This window comes from Agelaius tricolor, unplaced genomic scaffold (genome assembly GCF_023055355.1).
Source record: "Agelaius tricolor isolate 1412-34295 unplaced genomic scaffold, bAgeTri1.0.p SCAF_2, whole genome shotgun sequence".
In the NCBI taxonomy this organism is placed as follows: domain Eukaryota; kingdom Metazoa; phylum Chordata; class Aves; order Passeriformes; family Icteridae; genus Agelaius; species Agelaius tricolor.
The window spans coordinates 69,371,212-69,393,212 of NW_027269262.1; the positions used below are offsets into that span (position 1 = coordinate 69,371,212).

At 35.4% G+C, this 22,001-nt stretch overlaps 1 protein-coding gene across 1 annotated transcript in view; it reads left to right on the top strand.

The window, feature by feature from the left end:
• The window catches only part of ANGPT1 (angiopoietin 1), a 151,905-nt gene that overhangs the window by 97,420 nt on the left and 32,484 nt on the right, over positions 1-22,001 (top strand). Inside the window, exons 6-7 of the mRNA XM_071421377.1 lie at positions 4,163-4,264; positions 18,723-18,889. Of these exons, the coding sequence (XP_071277478.1) occupies positions 4,163-4,264; positions 18,723-18,889 (269 nt within the window). The remainder of the gene's footprint in view (positions 1-4,162; positions 4,265-18,722; positions 18,890-22,001) is intronic.

Here is a 22,001-nt window from a genome sequence, read left to right on the forward strand (position 1 = left end):
CATGTACCAATTGGCAGTAGTTTTCTTAGCCTTACTGAAGCTCATGAACCATAACCAGAAGCTGGACTGCAATTAAAAACAATGATTGCCTGGAAACACTGTGACACTCTTGCTTCTGGTATATTTACCTCAAACTCTCTTCACTGGCAGTATAAGGACAGTGACACAATGGAAGCCATCCTGTGTTTCCACTATATCCCTGGTTACAGATGCTGCTATCAATCAACTCAGCTGGTGCCATTGCATTAAGTTTTCCTGGAGGGTTTCTGTTTTAGCAAGAAAAGGCAGGAGTGTGTGTTTCTGTGTGTTGAGGGCATTTCTGATACACCTGTTTCTGTCTTGCCCTAGCAATAACACAGCAAGAGCTGAGCCCAGACATGTTCATGTTAGTCAAGTGAGGAGTGTGATTGCTTTAACAGGTGTTTTTTAAGACATTAAGGTCATTTAAACAAGCTGCAAGGTAGTGCTGTGCAGATAGCTGAACTAACTCCAGCTGAGATAGCTTCAAAATCACTTCAATGCAGCACTGTGCCATCACTAATTAGCCCAGAGGTAGCACCATGCAGACACAATCAGATTGCTCTAATATTCTGATAGGTACTCCATGGAGACAGACTTGCTTGTTTAAAGCCAGCTTAGTTATCTGGATTACTACAATGCAATGCACAGTTCTGGCATGTCTTAGGAGCCCTAATATATTATTATCTTCTGTATTACAGTCACAGCCAACTACCTCATTCATAACAATTTTATACATCAGGCTACAAAATATGCCTTCATTGAATTTTATATTTTCTAAGGGATACTTACTAGAACGCTGATACTCAATGGAAAATACCTTTTCATATATACAAATGTTACTCTCAGTTTTGGTGTTTTGTTAGTTACACATCCTTATATTCACAAAAAATTATCCTTCATGCCATTAACATATCTCATTTTTATATTCTCACACATGCTTTAGACTGCAATTTTTGTTTCTTGTTCCTAGCTTCAACAGTTCATTAATATAGTTCACTAACCTTCAAGTCCTTGATCAAAATTAGTGTTTCATATCTGTTTAAAAGGATCTTAATATTCCATATTTTTATATAGAAAGAGAAAAAGGTAGAATTAAATTATTAAGGTAATTAATTGACTTACTCTGATGAATATATGTGCAGTGCCTGATAATGTGGACAAATGATTACTCCGAGGGAAAGAAAAGGCAAGAAGAATCCTCTCAGTTCCCAGCAAAGTCAGGGTGAGCTAGAGAGGAAGCAAAGCTTCTGATGAGCAAGGGAGCAGTGAAAGTAAGGTTGTCCCCATTTTGGAGTTGCAAGAGCCAAGCCACCTTTGGGAGCCAAAGTAGGCCAGGTGTGATTGGTCTGACTGCAAGCAGGAGCTCTGCATGTGCCCTTGGATCAATGCATTGGCCGTCCCCCTGTCTCCCCTAATGCCCCCACAAACGTGGCTCTCACCATCCTCTGGGTGCACCACACTGAAAATGCAATGTTATCCACCCCTGTGCTGGGCTCATGGGTCTGTGTCCTCATGGTTCTGCAAAAGCAATTGCTGGGGCTGTGCTCTTCACTCCTCCCCCTTTACTTTCCTCTTGTGGACTCCCACTGATTTGGCACTGATGCTCTCTCTGAGCCTATCTGGAAGAATTTTAACCCATTAAATGTAGGTTATCCCCCTGTACTGTGCAAGCTATCCTCCAACATGGTGGTCATCAGACTGTTTCTGCAGAGCACAGACACATTCCCTGCATCTCAAAGATCTGGTCTTGAACTTGTTGCTCCATGCCAGTGAGGTAGATTTGTGGGGTCTTGGTGTGCATGCACTTAAAATGAAATTTGTAGAAATTTCACATCTTCCATTTACATTAAAATTGAGCTCATCTCTGAATGATAATTATAAAAGTTTTAATAATTTAGTCCATAAAGATAAAATAAGTAGAAATAATCCCATATTTTCCTTTTAGGAGCTTGAGAATTTTTACCCATGCATTTAAGGAAGAGCAAGAGTGCAATATTTTGGATGGTCTTTTATTCTAAGGTTATTTTATGAATTATAAAATCAGAAACTATAATGCATACAAATTCAGTCACTTTTTTCATCCATTTCTTTTCTAATAGAGGATTAAGTATCAGAACAAATTAAGTGGTGTTAAATGGCTGAGTGCCTTGATCTTTTCTGGGACAGACAAGGCTAAAGCTATGCACAGTAACATCTACAATCACCATGGAACTCCTGTTGATATGGGCAGGTGTTCGTGTCTACCACTGTGGAAAGTGCCAGACCATACAATGATGGCAAGTGAAAAATGTGCTGCTGGCAAGTCTTTTTTTTCACTGTGCCATTTTCTCTTTCAATTTGATATATTATTCAGAACACTTCAGTCTTTTTATAGGTATTTCATTATATTGTACTATGAAAATCCCAAAATTTGCATGCATCTTTAGAATGAGTAGTCTTAATACAGTTGAGGATTTACTGCTTTAAAAATTGGCAGTGGATTCATGGGAGCTTGAAATGACTTACAAGGAAAGTAAATCCATCTTTTAGAAGTTCTCACCGTAAATCAGACTAAAGACATAAAATCTTGTAGATAAATGTTTTGACTCACAGTGCTTCCCTAAAGAAGGAATAGGGCCAAAATATTTGTCTAGAAAATTGTGGGTTTTCTTGTGGTTACCCTGAATGAAGTTCATGTTTGTCCTGGTATTCTATTTCCTTCCTGCACTTTCACAGGGACTTCACTTGGCATGGCTGATCCAAATTAAAACAAAAATACTTGCGTATTGTTACTATGACAGCTCCTAAGAGTTGGAGAAATTTAGAATGGCTTTTCTTGAGGGTAGAATATGGTCTTCTAGTCAACTGCAGGACAAATTTTTATTTAACTGTGTTGGATAGTAACCTCCAATTTGTCAAAGCAATATAAAACTTTAAATTGCCAACCAGTGCTTAATGGGTTGACTCTTGTTCATGTGAGTGCCAAAAGCTAAACCTCTTCAACACTCTTACTTACTGAATTTTTACTTAAAGGGCAGAATGCAGCTTTTAAAAACACAGACAAATGTAATTTAGGATAAGTGCATCAATATGGCATGGATGAGTCCAGGGGAATGAAATCAGGAAAATTTGCTTGAATGAGTAGCCCTAAGAAATTTAGATCTTAAGAGCAAGTGTCCTAGAAAAACAGGAACAAAAATTACTACTGCTTGTCACATACTAAGGAAAGCAAATGCACAAGCAGAATTTTAATTTTTTCATAGTTTATCTTCTGTATTTTTTGAAGGATAATGAAAAAGTGAAGTGAATAAAAGTTAATATTAATTTTTATCATTATATGGATTATTTAAGATTGATAACAGATTTCAGTCTACACAATATTCTAATATCAAGGGTCAACAAAATTGTCATATTGTTTCACTCTCCTTTATACACAGAATCTTCAGTATCTAGGTTATAATTTTCTTAGTGCAGTGGTGACATGGTATGATCTTACATATTGAGTATGTATCTGAACTTCTGACCTTGTCTCACAGATCTCATCTCTTGAGCCTGATTCTACCCACATTCTGTCTTATAAGGTAGCTTGCTCTGAGGTCACCTGTCCCATTTTGGGACACTGCCTGGAACACTGTAGGTAACATTACAGTTCAAAGGAAAACAGAATGACTTCATTTGTGATACATTTCAGACTCCTAGGATGAGTGTTTTCTGCAACAATTTTCAAGATTCTCTCTGAGACCAAATGACACAGCTAAAAGCCACATGAAGCATTATTATCACTGGAAGAAGTACTCTTGTTTATTAAGAGGAAGGGAGTGGTTTCAGGGGCGCTGCAGAGAAAATAGAAAAAAGAGCATGGAGGGAATGTGAAGGGGAAAGCTGAAGAAGTAGAAGGGGATGACTGGGAGATATTCTTGGTGATGTACTGAAAGGAGACATTGCTGGAAGAATTACGCTAAACAGAATGAGAGAATTGTTTGCTACCAAATGACTGAGGATGTCATTGAGGGAACAGAACATGAGTGCATAGGAAAACACAGTTCCTTACTGTTATTCACAAATACTTTCCCCCCTCCACCAAGATGACAGAATTTCAATGCAAACTTGTTTTATTTTTTGTTTGGGTTTTTAAATTTTTCTTTTTTATTTACTGTTGTAGGTCTTTTGCAATATGGAAATTGCTGGAGGAGGATGGACAGTTATACAACACCGAGAAGATGGAAGTCTGGATTTTCAGAAAAGTTGGAAAGAATACAAAATGGTAAGGTGAAAAATATGCAATAGCTGTAAAATTCATACAAGTGTCAGATTTCAAATACTACTTCTTATTGACCTAAACAAATAATTCCTCCTATAGTGATGTGGTATGGTCCTGCAGTCTTTTATGAACTACCTTTTGTCATGTCTGTTACTTTTGAAAATAAGTTTTACTCAGTTACTTGAGTATTATTTCCCCTGATTTAAAGTTTCTCTCAGATCAGTTGCTGAGATTAAAATTAGATAAGACCAGAACACTGCTGTCTCTCTCTGAAATTTTGACTTGATGTGATGTTCAGAGGTAGAAGGCACGTGATGATGTTTCTAAGGCATGGATCTTTTCAGCTGAGAGTAACTCATTCAGAATTTGGAGCAGATAAGAATAAAAATTTTTACTGGGGTTTATCCCAAGTCATACAACACCTCTGCCAATCAAGTCAATGTACTGGAAATGTTGATACTTCAAATAGGATTACAAGAAAATAAACAACTTAACAAATTAAAGATGACATGACTTCAAGCAGGCTATTTTCCCTTTGCCAACTCAAAAAAATTTTACTCCAATCTAAATAACTTGTTACTTTTTTTCATTCTCTGCCTGATCAAACTTTCTGATGGAGCTCCATTCTCTGAGTCTCTGAGGGCTGGCTTGGATTTCAATGACACTCCTAGTGAAGTTTTCAGCACTGTGTTATCAGCCTGGCAGAGAAAAGGGTTTTTTTTACAGTTTTCAAAAACACTAATGAAAAGAGAATTTTCAATGTTTAAAAATAAAAGCATTTAAAAATCTGTAAAAATTTCTATGGGAAAGAGTTCTGTATTAGAACTTACAATTTCAGAAATAAAGAAAATATCATATTATTGAACCAAAATCTAATTTTGTATTCTATTGGTGCTTTATTTTCAATATTGCTTGAAAATATAAATAATTACCTGGGTCAGACTACTGCTGTTATGGATTTCTAATTTCTAATTATTTAACTCTATTTGAAATATTCTTTTCATTTTAACATCACTTTAGTTAATATATATTATGAAATAGATTACATCCTCTAGTTAGAGAATAAATAGAGTTAAATATTAAAAAAATTATATTCAAATTGATATTGTTTTAATTTAGAAAAAAACTTGAAAACTGTTTTACTCGATTTTGGTTCAGAATCAAATAAAATATAAACTATCAAATTACTTTGGGGAAAAAAAATTTGAAGATTCCTCAAGTTTTACTAGTGAGGAAATCAGAATTTGTATGTGCAACTTACATATGGACTTTTTAAAATGTATACATATCACATTAATGATTTTCTCAGCTTTTATCTCCTGAGATTTTCTTAGGCAGTGTAATAAATACAGCCCTTTGTAAAGTTTTCCCATGTGGCCTGTTTTTATATATATATCCCTTCACGTCGTCATTTTCCTCCACTTTTTCTTCACGATAGTGCAGATCTGTACAGGATTAGATTCTGTTGGTTTTGTCTAGTTCAAGCAGACTGAATTAATTTTGCTTCTATTTAGGAATGATATAGTGTTCTAAGGGATCACTTCTTCTACCAAATAAAAAGGATCTGTTTTGGACTTTTATTGACAGTTTATCCTATATGTCATGAAGCAAGATGGGATTCATGCTTGCTCTGCTCCTATGAGCAGTTTCACCAAAGTAACAATCTTAGGCTTCCCTCTGTGGTTATCATATGTTCATAAGTGTAGAATGCAGAATGGTAGAGGCTGGTGGTCTTTCTGTATTACTGGGATACCTGAAAGCATCTGAGGTTCAAGCCAGCAATGCCACTAACTTAATTCTTTGGTTGTTCAGAGAGGCTGTGTGATGTCTGTTGGACCACAGCCCCTCTCCTTCCTGACACATCAGCCTGGTCTTTCTTCCAGTGGAAGCTGGGTAGTCTGGTGTGGGAAACACCACAATGGCACTTAGGCTTCTTTGGAGTTGAACTTAATGTATGTTTTCTCAGCCCATCACTCAGATAGAGATTTCCAATTTTGTTAGGATATTCTTCTTGAGCGTATAACTCACTGGGGTCCTAAAGCTAACAGAAATAATATCATCATATAATAACAGCAACCATAGTTCTCTTGGGCTTCATTTATTTTCAATGCATTTAGTTCTTATTGGAAAGGAATCTGGAACACTGTTGAAGTTTTTAAGCTATAAGCAAGTACTTGCCAGCTTCTGAGCTGGACAGGAATTCAGGCCACCAGCCTGCACTGCTGCTAAAGGCCCCACAAGTTATTGGCTGTTACAGTGTCAGGAGGACACTGCACATATGCTCTGGCTCTAAACAGATCCTTACAGCAGCTTCCTTGGGAAGGGAGCAGTCTCTGCAAGGGTGACAGCACTGCTGGGTTACAGGAGTCACTGACAGCAGGGAGGCACTCCTTGTCTTTAATGCAGTTTCATGCTGGTGTCTTCAGCTTACATGGAAGCATTTCAGTTCTGTTCTGGACACCAGTACAGTAAACAGGTTAAGTGAGAGGTAGGGTAGCCATAAATCTTTTGAGTAGGAAGTATACAACTCCATTCATACATAAATTGCCATACAGTCGGTGATAGTGCAATAGTGGTACTAATTTTTCCTCCTGTGTTTTTTTTTTCTCTGTTTCCACTTGCATTCAGCCTCCAATCTGGAAAATAAAGTAACACCTTATTTTGTATCTAAAACAACAGCTAATGAGTGCATAACCTTTTCTGCAGATTCACTGTTGTGCAAGGTTGGTTATGTATCTTCTTGCTTAGGGGCATATGTTCCCAGTATCCTCCAATTTTCTTGTTAGTCTTAGGGTGTGCAGTGTAATTTTTACCTTTGTTTCTAAGAATTCATTTCTGACCAAGAACTCTCTTGGGCCATTTGAGTTTTGTGCATTCAATACTAATTGGAATAAATTTAGAGAAAACCCCATAAGTTCATTCTTCCATCCTTTCCTTATCAGTATCTACTACATCTGTTCTTTTGCATTTTGCAATGCATTTTCTGTTATACTGTTTGTTGCTTATCAGAGAAAATTGAAGTGGAATAACAAATAATTTCTTTAATGGCAGGTGAGATCACCCTGAAGCAAATTTCAAGCATTTTTCCTATTTTCTTGCCTGAGTAAATGTAAATGTAAAACACTACTAAGAGTTTTGATCTCTAGAGGGGAATATCGCTTAAAAATTATTGTTTGCCATCTGCAAACCCAAGACCCTTTAGAAGGGGGTTTTCTACAAGCTTTCTGTCCAAGATGCAGTTTTTGGCATTTATTAGGCAGTTATTAGCAATAATCAAATCTTAGTAAATGGTTAGCTCATGTGCTAACTTGGCTGTCAAGACTTCTTGATCATTTTCCAGTTTTCAGTTCTTGGATGAATGCACCTTTCCCAATGACTGTCTCCATTTTTGCCAAATTAGGTGATGGAGTATTGAATTCCCTATTCTCTAGCCTTCTAGCATGTCTAGTTTAATAATTCCCATGAAATTCTCTAAATTTATTCCACACTTGTGAGCCCAACATTCACTATGAGTTTCCTAGGGGACCTTCTTTGGGGTTGAGTGAGTCCGTTGGGAGTTTCCTCATGTAAATTTTCCTGCTTTCTATCATTTGAGAAAAACTCTCAATAGATATTTGAAATTATGTGCCTTAGCTGGCTCACAGCAACCTTTTTCCTGGCCAGTTTTTTTCTTGCATGCCAGTATTTAATTGTACTCTATGCCTTAATTGCTGCTTTCCACTCCCTGATGAAAAAAAACCTATCACTTTTAATCATTCATGTCATGAGCTAGATTAGGATCCCTTGTACATAGTACACACAAAGATGAATTTCTAAGCTATATGGCAACCACTTCCTACCTTCCTGACCAGCAGCTGTTTTTTCTTTTGGTTTCTTTGAGGCAAGAATGACGTTCAGCACTAAATTTCACATTCATTTAATTTCATGTTCCTGATTAATATCTAAGAGTCCAACAACAGTTCAGTGCTTAAAACAAGTCTCCTGCCAATTGTTTCAGAAGTCATCAGTAGCATTTGTGTGTGCCTGAAGAACATATCTACAAAACCACTTCCATTCCTGTTGCAGTTTCTTTTTTTTCTTTTTTCTGTAAAGCTGTTGGGTCAAATTGATGGCTATCTCCATAGTGCATACATGGTATGACACCAGAGCAGGATAATTTATGTTCTTCTGTGGCTTAAATTCTTCACACACTGAGAGCCAGACCACGGAGGTAGTCACCATGTGGAACTTTCTCGGGAAGTGTTTTTGGATGCAATTCTATTGGGAATTTACATTGTGTTATCTGGAATAGCCTGACTTTCCTCTGGGCCTCAGTAAATTTAAGCTATTGTAACAAGTCTGGAGGTCTGTGTCTTCTGCTTACTTAAAGGACAGCTGAACACATCTTTGGACTCAATGTCTCTGATTTCATTATAGACACGATGGTTTTTACATCTTTTTTTTACTTCCCACAGTCTACCTCTGTGAGTAAGCTTTAGGTTGGACAGAGGGTCTACCTATTTCCTGGAAGATTTCTTGTTTGTGACAGTAAGGTCGCTGGTCACCTCATGTTGTCATCTCACTAGTCTTTGTAACTCTTACATGCCTGAATGATACAGAAGAGCTACCGTTCCAATAAAGATTTTATTTTTCAGTGTCTTTGTTCAGTTCATTCTGAAAACTTCCAGATGTTACTTACATTCAATTTGTATTTGCAAACTGTTCAGCTCCTGTTTTAGAATTTGGCCTCCTAATTCATTTTGTGGTCTCCACCTGTTGTAAGACTTTAAGGCTTAAAATTTTAATTTCTCTTGTGAAAGTTTTAGTTCAAGTTTCAAGTTCTGTTATAATTCTCCCTGACCACCTTTCTTGCTTTTAAACTCTGACATTTTTTTTCATATTGCTTCAGTAGCAATGTTAACTTGCACATTTTTCTCATTCAAAATAGGTATTCACCACCATTTATATTGCATTTGTCTTAAACAAAGAGACAAAAATTCAAGCTGATGCAGTTCCTCTTGGAGCATTAACTGATGATGGATAATTCTCTGTTGTAGTTGTATCCATTTACAAATAGTGCTCATGTTATATTTTATACCCAAATACTTGATGAATCAAATAATTACAGACAGAGCTCCAACCCATTTCAATAATTAGAACATTATGTTCATTGCTTTCAAGTGAGACAATGACTACATAAAAATGAATAAAGCACCTTTTAGAATTGTGTGTGTAAGCTTATTGATTCTGGTTCCACTATCTTAGTGCAAAATAACTTCAGATGTGGGTGGGATTTTAAGCAAAAATTACATAAACCATATGGCTTGGCTGAGGAGAATGTTCTTGACAGAAAAAAAAATACTCATAATTTGAAAGCCCATACTGTGGGAACAATATCTTTCATAATTCTCACTTTTTTTTAAAGCTAGATATTCTGAATGAATTTTAATCTTTTTCCAGGACTATAACTATTTAAGGTATGTTCTGCATTGTTGCGATCATGAAATCTTCACACTTGCATTGATAGATGTACTCCTGTGTTCTTTAAAGAGGGGGAAAAAGAGAGAGAGAACAAAAAATTGTTCTTCAAAAATGTCTTGTGACAAAAGATCATCCCTAAATTTTAGAGTATTTTTGGTCTGACTCAAATAACATGCACAGAAAATACCCAAGCAGTGGCAGGTAATGGGCTGTTCTCAAATGACAGCTGGCATAGGGCTACTTTGGTGTTAGAGCTGAGACAGTTTCACTGTTTGCACAGGAAAATTTCAAAGCACTTTTCACAGATTCTTCTTCCCCCTGTATCTTAGTGAAACACTTGTGAGGGACAGAAATACTGGTTCAAAGAACCTAGGCAAGCATTTTGTAGATAACCTTGGAGTAGGAAAGGAATACAAAAATTTCTGAAAGGAAAAGAGCCTTGATAAAGCTATCTGTACTACATCTATTCATCTAGCTACTAGCTGGAGATTAATCCCATAATTTCTTCAGCAGAGATGGCTTTGTGTTTTTTCCCTGTCAGTAGCATGATGCAGTTAATGAAGTGCCTTGTAATAGCAGCATGGTCCCTTCTGCAAAATGAAGGATTTGAGAACAGGGTGTACCTGTGAGAAAAGAAAAACTAGGGAATGTGTGACCTTGGAAAAGACAAAAGTTATATTTCTGTAGTGTAAACAAACCAGACAAGTTGGGAGTAGGGGTGGTCTTGAATGAATGTATTGAATGAATGGCTATAAGACTGAGTTATGATTAAAAGGCACACTCAAGATGTGAATAATTTTGTAACATATAGCAATAAATTCATTACTTATGATAGTATGCTTCAAAGTCATATGTTTCTTACATCTGAAAATCGACAGTTTTCTTCAAGGGACTGGGGTAGATAATATGGAAATAATTTGGTTTTTTCACACATTTTCCAAGTGAGTTGGATATAAGGAAATGATTTTTGGTGAGTGGAATGTGTATTAAGATATTATGTGAGTAACGCCTTTCACAGAGACCCACCCTTCTGTGATAAAGAATGGCATATCATGCTGCTGTAATGAAAAGTCTGTTCTGACTGCAGCAGTTACTCAGATAATTGTTACTTTCATCAGTGCTATGAAAAGACACAGCATTTTCTCTGCTGTCCTGCGATCTAAATCCAGTGTGTCCAGTAGAAATAGACATGATATTGAAGTGGTGAGAGACCATACTTTGTTTTATGAAAACATGCTCATTAAACTCTTCTGGTCCTGACCAAGGCTTAATCTACAGTGTAAGCTTCAACAGAATTATGTAAGGGAACAAGAATGAAACAATATTTGTCTCAGAGAGAGTTGGAACACCATATTGGGCACCAGAGATGTTACTACAAAAAGAAGCATCCTCTTTATTTTGGAGAAAATTTTTGGATGTGAAATTAAACACAATTTTGTGTTGGAGCACAGATGTGTTTTTTAAATGTGTTATACTCAGCACAGTCTTTCCTATGCAAACATCACTGGATAACATCAGTTTCCAGAGCTCTGTTGACACATGGACGTATGCTTGTGCTGCTTTGCCACTAGTGCTTCAATTTAACAGCATTAATTTGTACTGATAAGACTCAGGTGGTATTCCAAAGACATTTAATTAATAAATTTTATATAATGATAGCAAGATCTAGCTTAGTTATGCTAACAGCCTCTTGTAGAGCACCATGAGAAAGACTGAAGTCATTAAAGAAGTGTTCTAACCACAAGATGAAAATGCTATATTAGAAGAGTCAGGTGAGTTTCAGTGAGGTTGGTTTTAAAATCTGTGACTTGAAAATATAGTAGAATTGTAGCAGAGGTCTTCCCAAATAGCAGTTGTGTGCTCTCATTGTGGAACAGCATTTCTCTTCTCCTGTATGATCTGCTCCATTTGGAATTTAGTGGAGCAGCTCTTAGCTTTGGGACTCGTGTCAAATTAGAAGTATAACTTTTTGACTCTGATGTCAGTCAGCTTCTATTCCTGTTCAGCTGTTTAGACTACAAGCTGAGCCCAAGCATGAGATTCAAAAACAATCCATAAATTTGATGCTCTATTTAGACAGATTATGTGACTGAAACTCAAGTCCTTTCTCAAACTCACAAACTTGTGGTCTTTGCTGTAGCATCTGTGCTCCTAGCCATGTTCATTTTGCTACTTAATCAGTGTATTTCAAGAAGAGAATTAAGTCCTACACCCCAAAAGTTTTTCTTTTTGTCTGAAATGACCAAAAATACCTTTTCTAGATATTTTTCTTACGTTTTGTATATTTAGCCCTCAAACTTACCATTTATTTCTTTGCAAATAATTAGTCAGATATCAGAAACCTCAAAATTCATTTTTCTTAGACCACAAAAAATGAATTTTCTTTTCTTTAATACATACCCATGTCCCTGGGATGCTCTTACTAGAAGCCACACTAAGTGTCTGTGCATTCCTAGGATCCACTTGTCCTATAAGTGAAAAAGGTGGTTAGGGATAAAGGCTCTCAATGTAATTTATCTCAATAAGAAGTACTCTTCTATTTTCGGTTACAAAGTAACGAAGTTAGATTGAAATCCAGGCCTGGAAGATGTTCCTGATTAATACCTAAGAGTCCAACTCAGATATTAGAGGAAGATGTCCTGGATATTTGTAGGAAATATTTGTAGACAACTGAGCTGTTTTGGGCCCCTTGCCCAGCCAGAGGCAACCTTTGTGTGAGGTTTGCACTTCATTCTGTCACTGTGATTTTTATTCATTGGGAACCTTGCTGCTACTGATACTGTGTGTGCTTGAGAAGGAAAAAGTAAAAAGTGAACCTAATTTCTGTATTTCTACTAATATACTGAGTCTAGAATGAAGTGCAACAGACTGAATTGCTGCAGATTACAAATAAGATTTTCAGGCAGATGATACAGATATTTAGTTCTTTATTTAAACTGACAATAGCTTAGTTTTTTTTTTAGTCTTTTGAGAAGGTATCTGGCTTCAATCTAAATATATTTTTAAAACTTGCCATCAAATATGTGTTGGTACTTCCTAGGAGAAAAAATCTGAATATTTAGAATTGTTTTCCAATATTCTTGTATGTAACATTAATTAAAACATATGTTGTCTGAGGAAATGGAAGTAATTTCTATAAACCAAATCTTTATTTAAAATAAAAGAATGAATAATATAATGTGATGGGAATGAAAATCTACAAAAGAAGTATGGAAACATTTTTTGGAAATTATCTTAAACAATATCCATTCCATGATCTCAGCTAAAGCAAAAGGAGCTGAATATTCTTTATGGCTTCTGGGATGTCACTGCTGCTGTAAAACACTGAATTATTATCTGCTTTATTCACTGAATTGTCTGACAGAAGATGAACCCATCGGATATATTGGCTGTGTCTGGTTTCAATTTGTTTTGTCTATAAAAAGTCAAAGCTTCCTGTGAGTATTATCAGGCAAAATAAATAAAGTAAGAGAGATAATTGTTTAATGAACTTGGAGCAACATGATTCAGGCAGAATACCCTCACAGATTTTGCCAAAGCTAATAAAATTCTTTTGCACCCAACTTATTATTTTTGAATAAGTATCAACTTTTTAAATTCTTAAGGGCATTTTTAAAACCAGTACTGAATTCTGTTTCTTTGTACTTGACTGCTTTAGTAGTTTAGACTCCGTTAATAACCAAATTGAAGTTGAAAATGAGATGATGTAGAAGTCAGATGTCATCTAGAATAAATATTATACAATCATGTGCTTTTATTTTTGATTCCTAGTTCTAAGTACTTTAATCCATATAAAAAACAAAAAAAATCTTTCTTTATTTTTACATAGCAGTCGAGCATTATGTCAGAATTTACAGAATTTATTCTATAGTTATATAGAAACAGAAAACCTCTTGGCTTCATCCAACTACAAAAATGGATTCTCATTTGTCAGTAAAGTTCCGTATTGTTTTATTTTTTCTCTGAAAACAAATTCTATCACATTAACAAGAACAATCTGCTCTAATGTAGTATAAAAAATTACTTTATTATTTCTCAATGACAAAACCTGGATAAAAGAATTTTCTTATTGTTTGTGATTTTTATGTCTTATTTCACATCAGCCTTTGCCAAAATATGATCTTAGTGCAATTTTCAGCAGCAAAAGTATTTTTTTTTCTGTTTGTGAAGAATAAAATGAAGCATTATAATAATCTGTGCTGGATCAGTGCAAACATTTGTGTATCCTTTTTGTGACTAATAGTGGAGAGATAAGAAAGCATATTATGAAAATGTAAGCATATTTCCCTGCTATATTCTCCCAGCTTCCATAGAGTGCTAGTGAGGAAAATGAAGGAGAGTGATGAGAACCTTTGGAAATTACTGATCTTTTCCTATTACATTAAGCACTCTTTTGGGAACTTAAAGACACTGATTTGCCAGCCATCCCAAATTATTATGCAAATTTCTAGGGAAAAGAAAATTTGAGAATTTTTGGAATAAAATGTAGAGTTTAAAGAATTAATCTCTTTATTTGGAAACATATCATGAACAAAATATGGAAAGATAATGACAAAATAGTCTCTTAGTCATTTAAAATGCAATTTTAGAACAGTGTTTAAGACCCACTGGGTTTCAGAGAGTCTTAAAATGTAGTTAACTGCAAACACATTCATGAAATACAGATGTTCCTTTTCCTAGTGGATTGATAGCTGAGGATGACTTGGATCACCTCATGTAATTCCTTGAGTTTAGGCACTAAACTTTAACACAAATAATTCTGGAAGCATTTGCTATAACTATTTGAATGCAAAACCCAAAATGTTTGTTGAATATGTCTATATGTACTGGGAAACAAATATATTTAATAACAACTATGGGCCTGAAATGGGTCACTTCAATGTTAACTTTTAACACTGCCCTAAGGCATTCTCAAAACCAAATTTCTTGTCCTAAATTTTAGGCATCAGTCCATAAATGACAAGCATGGTCTTAGGCAAGGCTTTAGGCACCTTATCACTTGGGGCCCCATAGATCTGAGCAGCAGTATAAACCCAAATGATCTGCTAGCTAAAATGCTTATTTTTCATTACTGGATTTTAATTACCAAACAAGTACTGAATTCTCCCATGAACATCAAAATTAGTGAGGTCTGCTTTGCTGTTTTGTGTCCACATAGAAGTCCCATTCTTATTATTAATAATCTTCTGAAACCCTATTATTTTCTAGGATTCTCCATGGTAAGAGCTCAAGTTGCCCTTTTATGTCCCTCAATCTCTCCCAGATGTGTAAGAATCTCTTAGGCAATATTTGCTCAGCATCTGCACTTGGCTGGCTGCTCTGTGTCTGCTTGTAGCAATTGGAATAGGCAACTGCTGAGCTTCTCCTTCAGCATTTCTGCCAGCAGGAACTCATCACAGACACCAGTTTTCTGAAACCTTACTGAACTTCAAGTTGGTGTGATTTTTATCCAAACCTCAAAAGTGTTCAAAAAGTATTTCACAAATATATAGGACAGGTGGGCATACCAATTACACGAGTTTGTTTTCCTAAGTTTTCTAACTGAGACAAGAAAAAAATAATTTGTATTTGAAGACAAAATTCTGAAATGTTCTTTGAAAGCTAAGGATTCTGAAGGTAAATCAAAAGAACCAGGAACCATTTTCTTTGCCAGCCTCAGGGTTGGGAATGGAAACACAAAATTAAATCATGTTTTTCAGGGTTTTTTTTGGCTAATATTATGCCATTTTCTTCTGCACACAAAAGTTTACATATCTGTCAAAGTAGTAGTGTTCTTGTGGTAGAGACAGTCTAAGTAAGATATAAACAAGGAGAGCTGTGTAGTTATTAAGTCAGACAAAGTATCTGGGAAAAACAGGATGCATGCAAGTCCTTGTTCAGCTCTGAAGTAGAGGCAGTAAACTGCAGACTAAATACAGGTTGGAAACAGTTGAGTTTGGCATAATAAAATTATACTTGAAGAAATTGCTGCCAGCTCTATGCTTAACAGAAATGTACTGCTCCTCTCTGGTTTACATCTATGAAAGCTTTGAGTGCCTGTTTGTTTGTTTATATCTTTCAAGCCATATTAGGTGTTTAATAAAGCACATTGCTTCTCCTTTGGAACATTCCTTCCTTCAGAGAAATGTTTTATATCTCACTTACTTACTTCCTTGGTTTTCTTTTCATAAAAGCAAGTAGTTTGTTTAAAAAGAAGTTACTTCTGTCTAGGAAAAAGAATAATCTTGTTCTAGGAATTTCTAATCTGAGTTTCATTACTGTAGCCCCTGATAGTAGGATTCCCTTTTTCATAACTAGTGTGGGGGATTTCCTCATAATTTTTAATATTTCTTTTTATATTTCTTTTGTTCCCTGTTACTGCAGCTTCCTTTTCTCTGGTCAAGAGAGTAAACCACTTAGTGATAGATTTTCATCTTAGTGCAATAATACATATAGAAAGGGAGAAGGAGGTGAAAATTTGAAGGATAAAAATCATTATTTCAGAAAAAATTATATTTGGTGTCTGGAGTTTCTATAAAACACATAAGGGATCATATAATGTTAAAACACTACATATATTATATCCTGAATAGGCTGTAATCTAAATGAGATAAGATATACATAATTCAATAGACAACAGTTCAAAGGGGAGTCCCCTCATTTTTCCTGCACTGGGAAAAAGGGAGAAAGAATTTTCTGATAATCTTCACTTAAAGATATAGTACTACTACTACTACTACTACTACTACTACTACTACTACTACTACTACTACTACTTTTGTGAATAATAATAATAATAATAATAATAATACTTTTGTGAATAAGAAACCATGTAAACTCCAAGAAAACCTAATTTGACAGATATCTGAAAAACAACGTTCTACTTCTTCTTTCTGGATTTTAGGGAGACAAACCTCCTGGTAGGTAGTCTATGCAGAGCATATTTTACCTTACTCTGAGATGAGTGACAGTGACCAGTGGTGAAATATGTCAGAGACAAACCACTAACTGCCCTAGTATGACATTGCCAAGGTTACTGGAACAGGAGACACCAGGTGGGACAGTCAAGGGTAGAAAGACAAGGCAAGAAGATGGAAAGAATCAAAGCCAGAAAACAGTGATAACTACAGAAAGCTGTAGACAGGGTTTATACAGGTGAGGAATAAGTCTTTTTGTGTTTTAGGAACACTGTATGAAGTCAAATATGAATGTGAATGCCATCAAAGAAGCAAGTGAGAAATAACAGAAAGCATCATAATGGGAAAACTTGAGGAGCAGCAGCTCACACTGGAAGACAGATGGGTTCAAAGCAGGATATCACCAGTATTACCTACAACCAGAATTTACAGAGATTTCTATAGGAAATAGTCTACTGGAGAAAGAGGATATCATGAAATAACATGCAGGAAAAGAAAAGCCAACTAATAGTGTGCTCTCACATTTCAGTCTGAGACTTCTTTGGGACTTGCCGCAGACTACTGAATTTCAGCTCTTGCAGATGAAACACTTTGTCCATGGGTATCTCTTGATGGTCTCTGAGTTAAAAGGCAGAGATGCTTATTCAAAATATAAGTTAGTCAGTTCAGCCTACCCAAACTTGGCATGTCTTCTCAGCCTCTACTATCAGTGAATCACCAAATATATGCTTAGGTGGGGTTGTATAAACAAAAATACATCCTGAGTAAAGTACTTTCTATGGTAATTCTCTCTCTCTAGGAACAACAAGAAAGTTTCCTGCATTTTTATTTTTTGGACCAGTCAAACTTTTAAGCTTCTTAACTTTTTAAAATTAATTTACTTTACAAGTTTGCAGCTGATATACCTATGCATTGCCTGAGTGAATATTACCTGTGCTACCACATGGCCACTGGGAAGGCAAGATTTCATCCTCCAGAGACACAACTAGCCAGGGCTGGAGCCACAGCAATACAATAAAGAAAAAAGAGAGAGAGCTCTACTTTCAGTGTTTTCATCTCATGTAAGGAGTGACTGAAACATTATATAGAGAGAAGATCGATGTCTTGCCCATGTGTCTCACAGACACATTTCTCATTATCTAACCTTTAGTCCCAAGGAAGTCTCTTGATTTTAACCCCTTTAAAAAATATGTGCTTTCTGGAAATAATCCAATCTTTCATTTAATTTGACTAGGAAATTTTCACAGGATCTTCTAAAACACACCCAGTATGCCACTGTAAGCAAATCAGGAGATTTCTGGTTCCCATTTTTCCCATCTTACGAAATATGAATAGGCACAGTCATGTTGGAATAGTTCTTCACAAGTAAATACTATAGTTGAAAATAAATTTTACTTTTTAAAGAGGAAAAACAAAGAAAAATTTAAAATGGGCTGAAGAGTTCTCAGGTATGAGCCAATAGCTTAAAATATATACATTTTATATATATATATATATATATAGTAAATAAGTTAATGACATTTAATAAAACATTACATTTAATGTAGTAAAATATTCACTACAATTTAAACAACTTTAAAACCTGGAAGATGTATAAAAGCATATGTCTAGGAAAACATATGTCTGGTTTTGAAAATTAATTATACTTTTTCTTTCATTATTATTTTTTCATGTTTGTGAATGATATCCTTTGTTTAACCAGAAATAAGATCACCTGAACATATGAAATGTGAGGAGAGCAAGCTGACTAGAAGAAGAGCTAGATAACAAGGTTTAACACCATATTGAATGCATTATAGAATATTGTTATGTCAAGTATTCCCACTGAAGCATGTGCAAATACAGCATCACACTATTGATATCATGGACCTGTAACATGATTTCCAGTTGATAACCTCAGCTGCCCTTGCACAGCAGTTGAACTGCATGACATTCCTACACCAAATGTATTAGTAGAATCATTTTAGAGACCACCAAAGTGGAGCAAAGAAAGCTCTGACCAGTAATTAGAATGCACAGGTAAAATATAATGATGGTTTTATTATTGTATGTAGGCTTTATCAATTACAGTAATTACATCTAGTTATTTTGCCAATTTTTTCTAGGGTTTTGGTAGCCCATCAGGTGAACATTGGCTGGGAAATGAATTTATCTTTGCAATAACAAGTCAGAGGCAATATTCTCTAAGAATTGAATTAATGGACTGGGAAGGAAACCGAGCATATTCACAATATGACAGATTTCACATAGGAAATGAAAAACAGAATTACAGGTAAGAATCTATTGAAATTCTTTTAACTCTGCTGAGTGATAAATATTGTTCATTGCTAACTTGTCAAATATGAGAAAGGGCAACAATATGATGCTGATTTTTATCAAAAGTGGATAAATATCGTAAAAACAAAACAGAAATCAGATTTCTCAGTGATGGAAGGATAGAGTAAACATATCTGAGAAAAAGGGACCTATTAATTGTATTGTTTGATAGAACTGATAAAAAATGTATGACTTTTATATTCAGAACTCAAAATTGATTGAATAGAAAAAAGATTTGGAGTCTTCATTAAAAACTGAAAGATATCTACCTCAGAAGCAGGAGACTGAAACAATGGACATGGGAATAAAAGACCAAAAATGCTGTTAAACCATCTGATATTTTCAAACTAAAAAATTAGTGTAAATTAAGAGGAAAAAGAGAATAGTAGATCTTATTTTGAAGAAATAAAACACAAAACCTTTTCTTAATAATATTTTTCTCCCATACTTTGTTTTAAGATAAAAGTTTATTAAAAAAAAAAAAAAAAAGAAGTAACAACTTGAAGACACAAGAAATGTGGATAACCTATGTCATCATTTATACAATTTTTAAATCATTGCTTCATCTGAGGAGACAGTAAAATGCTAGAAAAAGAAAATGAAACCCATAAAAATATCAAATTATTTATTACAGCACATCTAATTAGCACAAGACTCAGGAGAGAAAACTCAGGAGAGAAACAGATACATTGCATTGTAAAATCAAACATTCAAGGCATGTGAAATTAGGTTGGTATTCTGATCTTCAAATTCAAGTAATATGATTCTCAAAAATGCTGACTGCCTCCCTCCCCCCGGGTCCCCAGTGAAATGGAGGTGAGAGCAATTTGCTCTTTCTGTTGACAGGGCTGTGCCCAGGTGGGACACTGAGCAGTGCCCCTGCCCTCCGGGGCACAGCAGTGAGTGGGGTACAAGAGCAGAGGACACCTGTAGAAGCAATCAGTAGGAGTTTAGCTCCTGCAGAAAGCAAGGGCTGTCCCTCTGCACACAATGGACAGCTCTATCCCCGACTGCCTCCTGAAGTGCTGTGCCCGGCACTGCCCGTGGAAAGCCATTGCCCCACACCAGGAAAGGTGGAGCACCTATTCTGAGGTAGTTTTAATCAAAGAATAGATATAAGTAAAGGAAATTGCTCAAAAGAGAGGCTAGAAAGATTTATATAAAACATAAAAAGAGCAGCATAAAAGTAGGGTCTTAAACACTGGTAGAAGTTGTTCAAAAGGAAAAGATGAGACAATTCCTTGTCAAATGAAGAAAAATGTTGAAGGGCAGTTATACATAGCCCAAAAATTTATGATGAATCAGAGGAAAGTACTGTTCTGGGGACAAATTAAAATCACTGAATTTGCTAAAAAAACTAGGGTCTTTTTAGCTTGTATTCATTCTGAACTAAGGACAACATGTATTGTTGGGGAGTTGGAAGGCTGTTGAAAATGTTACGTGTTAAAGTTCGTGTTTAGTGAGGATTTATTTTTCAGGAATCCTCAGTGTTTATTCATGGCAAATAGCAAGACAATTATGTTGTTATGTTTCAAAAAAAAGGAAGGGAAGGGAAGGGAAGGGAAGGGAACCCACTTTCATTATAAAAAAGGGAGATCTTTTGCAATGTAAATAACATTTTCTGACATTGGAAAAAAATGTAAAACAGATCCATGTAAATTATTCTTGCTGATCAAGAAAACCAAAAGAGATATAATTCAAGCCTGTAGAAATTAAATCAGAGGAGGCATACAGGCCTCAAAGAGTTTAATGTTGAGTAACAGGCATAAATTCTGCTACCCATGTCCAAGCCACTTTTTCGCAAAAATCAAAGGGAATTTGACTGGAAGCTGTTGACTTCACTTTTGGCTCCTGTCCTATTCTATAGTGTAAATGAAGGCCAGAATGAGATTTACTCACACCTCTTATGGTGCAACTGAAGCTCTTCTGTTGAGGAAATGGGAAATAAGTTTCATTCATATTTTTCTAAAATAAACAAAGATGAAAACATAAATAAGTAAAAAAGTCCATCTCTGTTGGCCCTTTGGGTTTCATATTAATTCCTCTATTATTTTTATTCAGGTATATTGGAATATTTAAAGAAAATAGCTGAGTAACATGGTGATAGCTCTGGAAATAATGATGTGTAAGCCACATGCAAGTCTAAACTGTTTTTCATGCTTGACAAATGCACTAGTGCTTAGTCCGGACAAATATATGCCCAACAGATATTTTTCAAACCAAAATTAAGTTGGGCTACTCTATAATTTTTTACAGGAATGCACTCTACAACATAAAACTCTTTATTTTGCTTGCCAGCATCACTATCTGTGATAGCAGCAATTCCAGAAGGCTGGCTGAATAAAAACCTAATTATTGAGTACTAAACAGCTGGCCACCCTTCAGAGAATGCTGTTTTCCCTTTATCTGAGAAGCTGCCATTAAGGATTTAAATGATTCCTCTGAAGCTGAAAACCACAATTCCCAAACTCCTGCTCCCAGCACCTTTCCTTCCCAGCTTTCAGGCATTTGCCATGTTTGCTTTCAATAACTCAAATACAGAACAGCACACCTTTTCAAAACTTTAGTTACTGTTATTTGAAATAATTTTGCCAAACAAAACAGATGCTGTCTTATTTTGGGAGCTTGTTTCTTATAACAACCCACATTAAATGTTGTTTCTGCTAGCAAAAATATGTAGTTGTACACTGGCTAGATTCACATTAGTTTCAAATAACCAAAGTTCACTAAGTAATAGTAACCAGTAAAGAGACAAGTTTCTAAGCTGGTATGGGAAGTGGATCAAGAAAATCTGAAATTGAAAAGGGCACTGAAATGAAAAGAAAATCTCAAGAAATGGAACATCTTTAATTTTGTTATAGCAGTACCTTTTATATTTGGAAGATGTGAAAAAAAAAGGTTCCAGGTCTTATGCCCAAATACAGTTAAAAAAGAAAAAGAAAAAGGAGAAAAGAAAAAGAAAAAGAAAAAGAAAAAGAAAAAGAAAAAGAAAAAGACCATGAAGTGATAAAATCTGCTCGAGAAAATATTAAAAATCATTTTCATGTTGTTCCTCCAAAATCCAGCCT